A 13,468-nucleotide genomic window follows, 5' to 3' on the forward strand; every position below is an offset into this window, starting at 1 on the left:
CCATTCAGAAAGTTCAGTCTGTGTTCTTCCCCTCCATTAGAGTTCAGTAGCTCTATTGCTCCAATCTGAAGTAGTCGGTGAAGCTCATTTGGAGATTGCAGCCAAATTCAACATACCACATAGTCGTTTAAATCCCTTGAATCCGAGTTTGTTCCAGTTGCTTTCTGTGCAGTGGTGGAGAAAAAGGAATAAAATAGAATCCCTTGCAGATTCTTTCCTCCGTTCAGCATGTTCTGCTGAACAGATGAAACTATAAATTGCAGAGATGAGCAGTAAACTTTTTACAGAGGTGTGGATATACTGCAATTTGCTGGATTTATAGGCGGCTTATTCTGAATATCCCTGGGCAGAAGTTTTTGCAGAACTTCTGCATTCCAAGCTAATCAAAAGTCTGTATCAAATTAACACCAAACTCTAGAGGGCAACAAGGGTGGTGCTGAAATTGAGGGCTGGGGTAAGGTCTGTGTGAAGCATTTCCATTCCTTCTAAGTGCTTTCAGTTCAGCATTTGTGATCAAAGCTAAGGTGTTAAGTGGAGCAGAACAGTGTACAGGAAGGATTTCCCGTTCTTCTGTTGCATACCTACCCAACTGCTGAAAATCATATGTATCAACAAGTTGGTTTTAAAGGTCTTCACACTTTCTTCCCACCCTTCTCTGCAGCAGTTCAAAAGTGCCTTGCACAATTTCTGTTTCTTTCTAAAGGTTTATTCTTGACAGGTAAGGCAGAGGAATGCTAAGTGAATGGAATTATACAGTGGTGAAATTTCTAGCTGGAAATTTTCTTAATATAGGGGAAACAGTTACCAGCTGATCATGAAATTCGTCCATTTATATATAAACTGAGAGATGGGCCTTGTCTGGTATACCTGAACTGAATTTCTAGTGTTTGTAATTTATTCTTTCTGCCTGCCTAACAGTTATGTGAGCAGCCCAATGCTTAATCGAGCACCACTGTTGCAAGTCCTTTCTGTTGTCACCAGAATCTTCTTTGGAGGATCACACATAGATGCCTTCTTGTAGATCAGTGTACAGCCCTAATAGCAAACGTTTGAGGCTTCCAAATATATTTTATTTGGACAAAGGCATGTTTGATATTCTGAGTCTACTAATCATTTGAATGTTTAAAGCCAAGCATCTGATTGCAAATGTAAATTGTTAAGTGAGATGTTGCTATGCAGTGTTCTGCCAACGTTTATCCATACTAGTGTAAGATTTGTCTTCTCTTTCCTGCTTTCTTTGTGCTTCGGCATTGTTTTCATTGAGGCTCCCAACTGAATATGAGAGGAACGGGAGATTTGAGGGCTCAAGGTGAGGGTAACTATTTTTTTGCTTAAAATGTTAACCTTAGATGTTTTACACTCTTTTCCCCCCTCCACTCCTTCGAGGGATCTAAGCAGTAGGACACTGGTGGTGGTATCTGTCAAACTTAACGAATATGTAAAACTAAGATTGCCTCCTATACTCAAAGCTGTGATTAAATCACTTATATTACATGATTCTGACTTTTCATGCATACACCCTGACCAAAATCTAGCCTCTCAGAGCTATGCAATGACTATTAGATTGTAGCTGAGAGAGCCAGCGGATTACGGGACAGTTCAAAAAGGAGACTTCCCCAATTAGCCTGAAATTGTCATTGAAAACTCTCTGCCATTGTCAAGTAGAGAATGGGAAAATATAAGAAGAAATGTTTTTTGCCTACAGTAGAAGGCTTTTCTTTTTTTTTTATTACCTTTTAGCACTAAGGCCAGATTCATGTGACTAAGAATTAATCACAGAAATGTCTATAAGAGAGCCTTGGTTTCGAATGGTGGGCTCGTTTTCCTACAGAAGTTCTGGGATTTCATTAACAGATATGAAAACCTGGATTGAATTATGCTGAGATCCTGTTAGAAAGACTCAAATACTGGATCATGCAATAAAGTGCTCCTCTGGAAGTGTCTTTATTGTGTCTGGTTCTGATGCCATACACAAAGCTTAACACTACCAGATGCCTTTCCCCCCAAAACTTGATATCTGCCTTCCTTCAAGGCAGCAGGGCTGCTAATTCACAGGTAGATATGAAATTCTAGAAATGCCTGTGACTTCTAATTTTTTTCATAGCCCTTCCAAAAAGGATAGGGGAAATTTGGACGGGCAGGCAACAATATGGGGAATTTGTCTTTTTTGTATATTTGATACAAGCGTGTTTTCACCCAGAAGTGTGCAGTCCAGGGAACTGCTGGCAGCATTCATTCCATGGCTGCTGGTGGAGTCACGCTTGCTGCTTTCACTAGATCACCAGGTTTGATAGTATGCCTCAATTCTAATCACCGTAGTTGAACATTTCCCCGTCACTTACAATCCCTTCCAGTTTTGTCTGCAGGGTTTATTCATTTTAAAATAAAAGTAGAGGTTAATTCTATGATCCTTCCTGGAACTAAACTTAAAGGGCAGTTTTTAAACCATCGTTATTACTACTTGAATGTGATAGTTTAACAAAAACTGCTCTCAACTTGTAGGAAAGTGGGAAGTCAGTCTGAAAGTCCTCATCTGCTTCCAGCAAAGTTAGGGGGAAAGGGGTCCTAAGGGATCTTTCACATGTAATTGATAGTGCCCCATGTTGGGAAGACTTAAATCGTGACATGCAGAGTTCTGCGTTAAAAGTCCCCAGCACCAAATTCTACATTTAGTGTATTATGTATATTTGGCATTCCCTGATGATGGGAAGTGAAAGATGATTTGCAGCAGAGAGAATCAGTGTCCTGGGAAAAGGTTTCACCACACCCACACATGTGAGACTTCTCTATTTCACATCTCCCCCTCTGAAACCTGTTTTTGTAAGGGGAGGGGAAGGAAGCCTTGGAGGTGAGCGCCACGTATTTTCATATAACACCTCGTTGGCTTGAGCTCTGTTGGGCTTTCCCCCTAATTCAGATGTTGTCAGGCACTTAATCGCAGCGGGGCTTGGTAAGCGGTTGCTGAGAGAGCATGCTTAATAATGCATGCTGCAAAGTCTTTTTTACTAACATAATGGCTTTCACTGACATAACAACTCAGAACGGAAATGGGCTCATCTGGTATGAATACTAAGGCTTCGTTTCCTTTCAGCCGCAACGTGTCCGTTGACCAGAAGGATGACAACAAAGAAGCCAAGCCCCGCTCGCTACGATTCACCTGGAGCATGAAGACCACCAGCTCCATGGACCCTAACGATATGATGAGGGAAATCCGCAAGGTCCTGGACGCCAATAACTGTGACTATGAACAGAGGGAGCGTTTCTTGCTTTTCTGTGTCCATGGAGACGGCCACGCAGAGAACCTCGTGCAATGGGAGATGGAGGTGTGTAAGCTGCCAAGACTGTCGCTGAACGGAGTTCGCTTCAAAAGGATATCGGGAACATCCATAGCTTTTAAAAACATTGCTTCCAAAATTGCCAATGAATTAAAGCTGTAATGGGAAGAGCAATCAAGTTTGTAAATTTAAAAGTAGCAAATTTCAAGTGTTTTTTTTTTGTTTTCTTTTTTTGAGAACACCAATGGAAATGTATAGAATAATATTTAGGGCAATAATTTCTGCATCTTCTGAATCATGATATTAAAACTGTTGAGACAAGCTGCTGAGCTGGGAGGGAGAATTGGACTTTTTATATATATACATATATATATATATGCACTACAGCATTAAAGTTGCCTACTATGTAAAATATTATTCCCTTCTGCTTTATTTCCATTGCTCCGAGTCTTGGCGAACAATCTGAAACACACAAATATATACCTTTGAATATTCCTCTTGTTTGTGTGGATGTGTGAATGTACCGTATGTGTGTATAATTATAATATAAAAAGTATTATATGTAAACCATTTAAAGCATTAGAGCTGTACTGGTACCTCTTTTTTGGGCTACTTTTGGTGCTAAAATTGAAATGGCCAAGATGGAGACACTTAAGAATACGTTAAACAAAGCTAACGAGCTCACCAGTAAATTCAGGCTTTGCGATTCACTGCTGTGTTTAAGAATAGTATGAAGGGTTTGGGTTTATGGTTGTGAACAGTATTCCTGTGGTTTCTTATTTGCTCTCATGAGGTAACTTAAAACTCGTGTTTTTTTTCCCTCAAGTCTTGCAATCTTTCTCCCACCTATTTATTATTATTTAAGTCTGGAATCAAAATTAAAACTACACATTTGTGATAATTAAAACTGTGGGGAAATGCTTCAAGTTTTTATTTTTCCTTGCTAAGCAAAAGTTGAGCATTTTATCTTCTTGATCCTTTCTCCTCAAGGTTTTTACTAGAACAAATTGCAATTTTTTGTCATTTTATTTTGGGCCACTTTGCTCTTGCATTGCTCCTGTTCACTCCACTGGGGCCGGTTCAGGGAACTTTCCTGGGGAATTGTGCACGTAATGTCTCCTTTTTAACGCACATGGGCAGTATCCACCACTCCCCTTCTGCTACCGCAAGACAGTTGTGCTAGCAGAACAGAACTTTCCCCACCTCTCTTCCTCAGTCCCCCACGCACCGTCGAAATCAGCTCTGGAAAGTTGGGGAACCCTCCCCAAAAGATCTGGGTGCCATGCGCAGGGATAGGAGAGAAAATGGAAAAGCCACTGTTACAGAGGAATTCCACTGGCACTGTTTTGGATGCAACCCTTTATGTTGAGGTAGAAATGTGTTTATCAGCAGACTTACTGGAACATGTCTTTTGTTGAGTGTTATCCTGTGGTGGCTTTGTGTTACAGAAGCTCTTTCATTAGCACAAGGCGAGGCACCCCGATTTCATCAACCTCCCTACCAATTGCAGTCCTCTATACCATAACCCGTACTATTCAGGGGTTTCCCCCAGTGTTAGAAACTGAGATATGAAAGCCAGGAGCTAAATGGCACCTTAAACCTAGGTTGTGGGCACAACAACGGAATGGCACACTTTTTAACAACAACAACAACAACAACAACAATAATAATTAATAATAATTTATTTATACCCCGCCCATCTGGCTGGGTTTCCCCAGCCATTCTGGGTGGCTTCCAACAAAACACTAAAATACAATAACCTATTCATCATTAAAAGCTTCCCTAAACAGGGCTGCCTTCAGATGTCTTCTAAAAGTTTGGTAATTATTTTTCTCTTTGACATCTGGTGGGAGGGCGTTCCACAGGGCGGGTGCCACTACTGAGAAGGCCCTCTGCCTGGTTCCCTGTAACTTGGCTTCTCGCAGCGAAGTCAAGTTACAACAAGAATACAAAGCTGAAAATGAATGAACTGCAGCTAAAACATTATGTTCATTTTTCACATGCTCTAGTCCTTCCCCTGCCCACCCACCCTAATATTCTTAAGAGGGTCTCTTCTCCAGTCTTCAGAGAGTAGCTGGAAGTGAGGAGGCAGAAAAGGGTCCCCCTTTCCTTCCACTCTGTAGTTTTATTCTGAAATCTTAGGTGCAGTACTGCGCCCAGAGCTGAGAAAAGGCTCACACTAATGAAGTTCCCTGTCGCAAAATGAGCCTAAAGCAATGGGAGTTTCGAACACTGGCTACGCCAACCCTCAGGAGGAGCTTTTGGGGGACAGAGGGTAGGAGGGACCAGAAAAAAATCAGCTACCCTTCCTTGCACAAGCTGAAGCATGTCTGCTAGCAGAAAGTCACCATAGGATGGAACCCATTTTCTATAGGACAGAAGCCAGCCAAGAAAAGACAAGAGCGGGAAAAGTCTTGAATTCCAGTTAATGGGAGAATTGTCCCATGACTAAAATGCTGACGGTCTTGACCATTAATGCTGGCCATGGGGGAGGAGGAGGATAACCAGTGGTTGCAAAAATAAGTCAGGAAAGTACAGTGGTACCTCAGGTTACAGACACTTTAGGTTACATACGCTTCAGGTTACAGACTCCGCTAACCCAGAAATAGCACCTCCGGTTAAGAACTTTGCTTCAGGGTGAGAACAGAAATCGTGCAGCGGCGGTGCAGCGGGAGGCCCCATTAGCTAAAGTGGTGCTTCAGGTCAAGAATAGCTTCAGGTTAAGAACAGACCTCCAGAACGAATTAAGTTCTTAACTCGAGGTACCACTGTACTTTCTCTCCCTGTCAATTTTTCTATTCTAAATTAGCCTTCCTCAACCCTTCAGGTAATTTGGACTCCCATCAGCTCCAGCTAGAATATTTAATGATAAAGGAAGATGGTAGATGTAGTTTTGTGTTTTTTGTTTTTGCTGGAAGCTGCCCCAAGTGGCTGGGGCAACCCAGTCAAGTGGGTAAGGTATGGAAATCATCATCATCATCATCATCATCATCATCATCGTTATTATTATTATTATTTAGTGCAAAACAACTGGAGGGGTACCAGTTTGTTCTAAATCTACCTAATAGTGGCCAGGGCAAAAGCCAATGGCCGCTCTTCCTTTGCAAACTGTTAACTTGTATACAGGAGATTTTGTCCTTAAAGCAAAAAAAAAAAGGGGGGGATTAAAAGAGGGCTGCCATTTTGCCTGCAAGTGTAAAGGCAGTTGGGGCCCTCTTCTTGATACATATCTAAACTACTAAAAAGATTCTGCACATGCAGACACAGACACAAACACCAAGCATATTCTGAGACGTGGAAGCAATTGGAACAAATCTGTGTGCTCACAGAATCGGGGTTTGCAAGCTTCGTATCTGAAACCTTTTCCGTTCCGTTGCATCAGGAAAAGGGGCAGCGTGAGACAGCGGTTGTAAGGTTGTCGATATGAACTGTCACGCTGAGTAGCTAAGTCTGGTTCCTGGGCCTTTCTCCATACCTCCCTTTTCTTAGTCATTACCAAAGAATTGCACACCATCTGTGAAATCATCATCACTAAAAATAAAAACCCTGCTGGGGTCACTGCATTGCAGAGTATATGTTATGATTTGCATTGTATAGATTCTCCATATCTGTTGGTCTTAAAAACCCAGAAGTGACCAACCTTTTCTATGAGACAACACTTCTAGCGACAGCTACAAAAATGGATATGTCTTCTTTGCATCAAAGCACAGAACAGCATCATCTTGTTCACTCTTCTGGTTATATGAAATGTCCTTTAAGACCTAGATTTGATACGGGCTTAATTACCTAACATAATTTTCATGTGGGTCCTCTTGTGTGATTTAGTTCCTGTGGCCCCCAGTCCAGCAAAGCACAAGTGTGGAAAGAGCTTTATTTTACATTACTTTTAAAACATACTTGATGCACCCGTCTTGAGTTCAGCCTAGGAGGCCAATACTGAATGTTTCACATCCAATTTCACATCTGTGTAAAACTTCCTTGCAAACATTCTATACTAGTTAAAAGGGTCTAAACCACTGAGCCTCTTGGGCTTGTTGATCAGAAGGTTGGCGGTTCGAATCCCCACGATGGGGTGAGCTCCTGTTGCTCTGTCCCAGCTCCTGCCAACCTAGCAGTTCAAAAGCTCACCAGTGCAAGTAGATAAATAGGTACTGCTGCGGCGGGAAGGTAAACAGCATTTCCATGCACTCTGTTTTCTGTCACAGTGTTCCTTTGCGCCAGAAGTAGTTTAGTCATGCTGGCCACATGACCCGGAAAGCTGTCTGTGGACAAACGCCGGCTCCCTCAGCCTGAAAGCAAGATGAGCGCCACACCCTATAGTCACCTTTGACTGGACTCTACCTATTGGTTAAAAGCATCCTAAGCCAGCCTTGGTGTTCTCTTTAACCAACTCCAGTTGCTGGTGGCTGAGATAAAGGTTATCATTACTGTAGAAGAAAGTATAAAATGTCTGGTTTTTGAAAGTGCTTGCTATGTATAGATATTTGCTTGTTGAACAACAGCTGTAATGGGCATTTCTTCTCCCATTTTGTCGAAGCAGTAAACATTTCAAGGCACTTAAAATCTCAGGTGGGTATCTAGATCTCTAGTTTAGAATTTTTAAAAAAACTATTTAGGCCTTTTTTTGTGAAGCAACAATAGGTTATGAGAATTCCTTGTAGAAGCACATAAAGTGTGACCAAACCAAATGTCTAAATAATTGGTGCTTTTTCATCACAAATTATTTTCTCTTGTGTTTTGGGTCTCGCTTGCGTGCTCTCTGTCTCTCTCGCACAAACACACACAGAGAGAAAGACTCAAAACACAAGTTATAGAAAATACTTTGTGATGACAAGAGCACCATTTATTTAGAATGTGCAATAAGTTTGCTGAATGTTATTTTTCCATGTTTATGGTCGCTGGTACAGTTATTCTAAAACACACACTTTCTATAAGACATTTGATGAAGGCTTCTTAGTCAAGTTGCACTCTGCTTCTGTTTGCCAATTCCTTCAAAACATGACATCGTAAGTACAGGAGAAGAGCCCGGCTGGATCCAACCAAAGATCCATCTGGTTCAACATCCTGTTCCTCACAGTGGAAACTTGCAAGCAGGACCTGAGAGCGACTGCCCTCTTCTCACTTGTGATTCTCGGCAACTGGTATCCAGAGGCTTTTCGCTTGCGATACTGCAGGTGTTATGTACCCTTCATGGCTACCGATAGCCTTGTTCTCAGTTGAATTTGTCCTTGGTGATCCAAGTTGGTGGTCACTGTGTGAAGAAGTGCTTTCTTTTCCCCCTGAAACATTCATGTTGTGAACCTGAGATCTACACACAAAATGGCCGTATGCACATTTAATAAACAATAAATTAATAAAAAAAATAAATAGCATTCAGTTTCATTGGTCAGCCCAGAGTATTATTATGAGAGGCTGAAAAACATCTTGCTCTCTGCTTCCTCCTCGCCATGTGTAGTTTTCTATGTTTCTAGCATGTCTCCCTCCCCCCCCCAAACTAAAATTTCACAAACGTCATAACCTTTCTAGCTGACCTGCCATTGTGGTTTTGAATACCACCTGCAGTGTTCTGGAGAGCTTTCACCCTCTTGACTTGACCTTTCCAATTTCCTTTTTGCCAGTTCCCTCATTTTGGGAAATTTTTCTCTCTTGAAGTCAAATGTGTTGGAACTCACCCACTTTCATATTATGTCAAATCTGTTTGGTCATGATCCCAACCAATTAATTCCAGTCAGTTCCAACACAACATTTTGCATTACACTAAAGACAAAGTCCAGGGTAATGTCTTCTCTGGTCAATTCCATGACCGACTGTTCTAGGATACAGACATTAGGGTATCTAGAAATTTTGCCTCTTTGTTGTTACTTTGAATCCGTGTGCTGGCCTGTTTTTATATCAACTAATTGAAATAAGAGGGACTTCCTGACCTCCTTTGTGAAAGTACCTCACCACCTGCTCCCCCACCCGAATTTATTTATTTTTCAGATTTATAAACCAGAAGTTGCCAAAGTAGTATACACTAAGATAAAATACAAAAAGAATGCACTCTAAAAATAATAAAACTATTTCTAACAATTCCTAAAGCAATAAAACCCTTTTTACGGTTGTGCAATTAATATTCCCAAAGTTGACTGGGTCCCACTTCAGGGAAAGGCTTCTTAAACTAAAAAATCTACACCTACAACATAACAACGCTTGGCACCTGTTAATTTCATCTGGTGACTGATTCCAGAGGCCTGGAGCTGCAACACTAAAAATCCATTTTTTCCATTAGTGGTTACATGGAGAACTCTTCCCACAGTCCTATGCATGCAGCCCACCGCTATTTGTGCAAAGGCTCAGTGCCCTGACACAACCAGTGATGCCCTCATGTTTGTTTTATAAAAAATATTTATATGCCGCTATATCATAGAAAGCCCAAACTGTTTACCCACAAGAATGTTTATATACAATAAAATAACTTTTAATATCGGAGATACAGGCTGGTTTTTTTAAAAAAAAAAACCCACGCAAACTTTTGATATTGGAGATAAAGGCTGGTTTTTTTTACTGCTTTCTGCTACCAGCGCCCAAACCCAAGCGTTGCGCAAAAACTTGCCTGGATCCCTGCCATAGTTTTACTTCCAGGGCTCTCAGTTTCAAATTTTGACTCCTAACTCTACTGTATTTAGCTGATGATCTTACACCACTAACACCAAGGTTGCAGGTTTGATCCCCGTATAGGACAGCTGCATGTTCCTTTATTGCAGGGGATTGATCAGAGGGCGGGTGGGTGTGGGGGACTCCCTGGTCCTGAATCTCACAACTGGTCTCACAACTGTGCCCCAGAAGGAGCAGGTGTGCAGCTTGGGAGTCATTTTGGACTCACAGCTGTCCATGGAGGTGCAGGTTAATTCTGTGTCCAGGGCAGCTGTTTACCAGCTCCATCTAGTACGCAGACTGAGACCCTACCTGCCCGCGGACTGTCTTGCCAGAGTGGTGCATGCTCTGGTTATCTCCCGCTTGGACTACTGCAATGCGCTCTACATGGGGCTATCTTTGAAGGTGACCTGGAAACTACAACTAATCCAGAATACAGCAGCTAGACTGGTGACGGGGGGCAGCTGCCGAGACCATATAACACCGGTCCTGAAAGACCTACATTGGCTCCCAGTACATTTCCGAGCACAATTCAAAGTGTTGGTGCTGACCTTTAAAGTCCTAAGTGGCCTCGGTCCAGTATACCTGAAGGAGTGTCTCCACCCCCATCGTTCTGCCTGGACACTGAGGTCCAGCGCCAAGGGCCTTCTCGCAGTTCCCTCATTGCAAGAAGTGAGGTTACAGGGAACCAGGCAGAGGGCCTCCTCAGTAGTGGCGCCTGCCCTGTGGAACGCCCTCCCACCAGATGTCAAGGAAACAACTATCTGACGTTTAGAAGACATCTGAAGGCAGCCCTGTTTAGGGAAGTTTTTAATGACTGAAGTTTTAATGTATTTGTAATCTTTTGTTGGAAGCTGCCCAGAGTGACTGGGGAAGCCCAGCCACATTGTTGGGGTATAAATAAATTATTATTATTATTATTATTGATCCTTAGGGTCCCTTCCAACTCTACAATTACGTGACTTGCAGAAGCTGATTCTCCTGCTGTGCCTTACATATAGATTTAATGTTGTTTCCAACAGCGTAGCTGAGACAAACTGAAGTCTTGGGCAAGGGCAAATTGAACTACCTGTTCTACTAAAGTTTCTGTTTCACACTCAAGAGATAAACCTCTTAGAGCTCAGTAGGACTTGCTCCCAGGGAAGTGTGTACGGGATTGCTGCCTAAAAATTTCATCTGAAACTCTGAATTCCCAAGCTGTGTGACCACGACCCCCGAGAATCCTCAAATTTACCTGTATATATATATCACAATGGCAAGTAACTTCCCCTGAAGGAGTTCTGTCAGTGGGGTGTGTTTTCATTTGGGGGGCAAGGGCTTTCCAACCTCAGCTCCTGCCCTATGCATGCAGAGGAAGAAGAGGAGTTTGGATTTGATATCCCACTTTATCGCTACCCTAGGGAGTCTCAAAGTGGCTAACATTCTCCTTTCCCTTCCTCCCCCACAACAAACACTCTGTGAGGTGAGTGAGGCTGAGAGACTTCAGAGAAGTGTGACTGGCCCAAGGTCACCCAGCAGCTGCATGTGGAGGAGCGGGGATGCGAACCCGGTTCACCAGATTACGAGACCTTCAGCAATCTAATGCCTCCATGCTGGTTGGTGGCTGACGGAGGTTGTTATCTAGATCACCTGGAGGGCAGCAGGTTGGTGAAGTTCCTTCATGCAGGGCTCTGGGCAGAAAAATCGGCACAGAAGGGTTTTTCCGAGGGCAGGAAGCTCTGGGAAACATTGCTTGCCCTTAGGACGCACATGGATTCTCTGCAATACAAAGTGGCTGTGTTGACAGTTGCTCTGGAAACCAAAGCACTGGCCGTTCCGAGTCCAGCAGCTTAATGTCACAACCACAGAGCGGTTTGTTCACTGCTGAATGCCACCAAGCAATCACACAGGAACAAGTGCAGCCGTTAGTGACCAGATTTGGTCACACATTTCTTTGAAACCATTGGGACCCAGTGCCGCCTGTTTTTCCCTCCTTGGTGACGGAGCACACAGGGTCTTATTCATAGCGAGCTGCTAGGAAGAGTGAGGCCATCTCTTCCCTCTGCCCATTTTGGGTGGGAGGGGGGAGAGAATTTACTACAGTTAAATTGCCATTTTAATTTTACAAATTGTCTTCATCCGCCCGCATTTGAAAAGATAGGAAACATGCAAACACCCTTTTAATTTATCCCTATCTTCTGCCTTGGCGATCTCTTGTAGCCGAGTAAGATTGTCTTCCATAAATACAGTTTTAACAATGAGTCCGTAAGTGACTGTGGAGGCCATATATCATCGGTTGGATCCTGCCTCCTCCAAGACCATGCATAGAAATAGGACTAACACGTGGGTTCTGCAACAAAATGGTGCAGCGTGGGCTGTTCCTGTGTTCTTTCATTAAGGGCTTTTTGTATTTTTGTGAACCTTGGGCTGCAGCTCGGTGGTAGAGCATCTGTTTGGCATGCATAAGGTCCCAGATTCTATCCTCGGTATCTTCAGGCAGGGAGTGTTCTCTGAAACATCAGAGTTTTACTGCCACTCAGTGTGTAACAGTACTGAGTTAGATGGAACAATGGCCTGACTCAGTTTAAGGCAGTTGTTATTATTATTATTATTATTATTATTATTATTATTATTATTATTATTATTATATTATTATTATTATTATTATTATTATTATTATTATTATTATTATTATTAAAATTATACCCCGTCCACGTGGATGAGTTTCCCCAGCCACTCTGGGTGGCTCCCAATCGAGTGTTAAAAACAATACAGCATTAAATATTAAAAACTGCCCTAAACAGGGCTGCCTTCAGATGTCTTCTAAAAGTTTGGTAGTTGTTCTTCTCTTTGACTTCTGGTGGAAGGGCATTCCACAGGACAGGTGCCACTACTGAGAAGGCCCTCTGCCTGGTTCCCTGCAGCCTCACTTCTGGCAGTGAGGGAACCACCAGAAGGCCCTCGGCACTGGACCTCAGTGTCCGGGCAGAACGATGGGGGCAGAACCTATCCTTAAGAATGGATAGGTTTGAGCTATGCCGTGCAGGGCCACCCAAGATGGACAGGTCATAGTGGAGAGTGTTGACCAAATGTGATCCACCTGGAGCAGGAACCGGCAAGCCACTTCAGTATCCCTGCCAAGAAAACTCCATTGATGAAGACAACAGTTAACAGGACTACCACTCTGGAATTTATATCAGGGCTAAAAACTAGCACAAAGTGAAGGCTATGAAGTGGTAATGACTGCAGTGGCCACAAGGTGGCGCTCAGATGCAAAGACGCAAAGAAAGATGCTGCTTTTTTTGTCTTGCCGTAGACAGCTCCTCAAAAAGCCACAGCAATTTAGTAACAAGGGAGGGAATGCCAGGATTTAATTTGGTTTGCTGATGAAAGTGTTGGTTGGTTTAGGTTTTTTTAAAAAAATAAATAAATAGCCTTTTCTTTGTCCTGGCAAAGCCCCAGAATAGCATTCTGTTATGTTTAAAACACAGCAAAATGCAAATTAGCAGTCAAGTAAATATTAAATGATCTGTGAAATCAAAACAATCGTGAGATTGAAAGCAGCAACAATAAATGGC

General features: G+C 42.6%; 1 protein-coding gene and 1 long non-coding RNA gene across 9 annotated transcripts in view; one reads left to right on the forward strand and one right to left on the reverse strand.

Moving 5' to 3' along the window:
* The window catches only part of MARK3 (microtubule affinity regulating kinase 3), a 67,830-nt gene extending 64,143 nt beyond the window's left edge, over positions 1-3,687 (forward strand). For 4 of the 8 annotated variants that reach the window (XM_083613425.1, XM_083613426.1, XM_083613427.1 and 1 more), the window contains 2 exons: positions 1,265-1,309; positions 3,092-3,687. In XM_083613425.1, coding sequence (XP_083469551.1) covers positions 1,265-1,309; positions 3,092-3,437 — 391 coding nt within the window. In that variant the 3' untranslated portion in view covers positions 3,438-3,687. The remainder of the gene's footprint in view (positions 1-1,264; positions 1,310-3,091) is intronic. The other 4 variants (XM_083613428.1, XM_083613430.1, XM_083613432.1 and 1 more) reach the window with 1 other exon arrangement.
* Positions 1-13,468, reverse strand: part of LOC310766605 — a 157,834-nt gene that overhangs the window by 34,060 nt on the left and 110,306 nt on the right. The gene's annotated exons all lie outside the window — the stretch shown is intronic.

This window comes from Podarcis filfolensis (genome assembly GCF_964270895.1).
Source record: "Podarcis filfolensis genome assembly, chromosome: 1".
NCBI classification, from domain to species: domain Eukaryota; kingdom Metazoa; phylum Chordata; class Lepidosauria; order Squamata; family Lacertidae; genus Podarcis; species Podarcis filfolensis.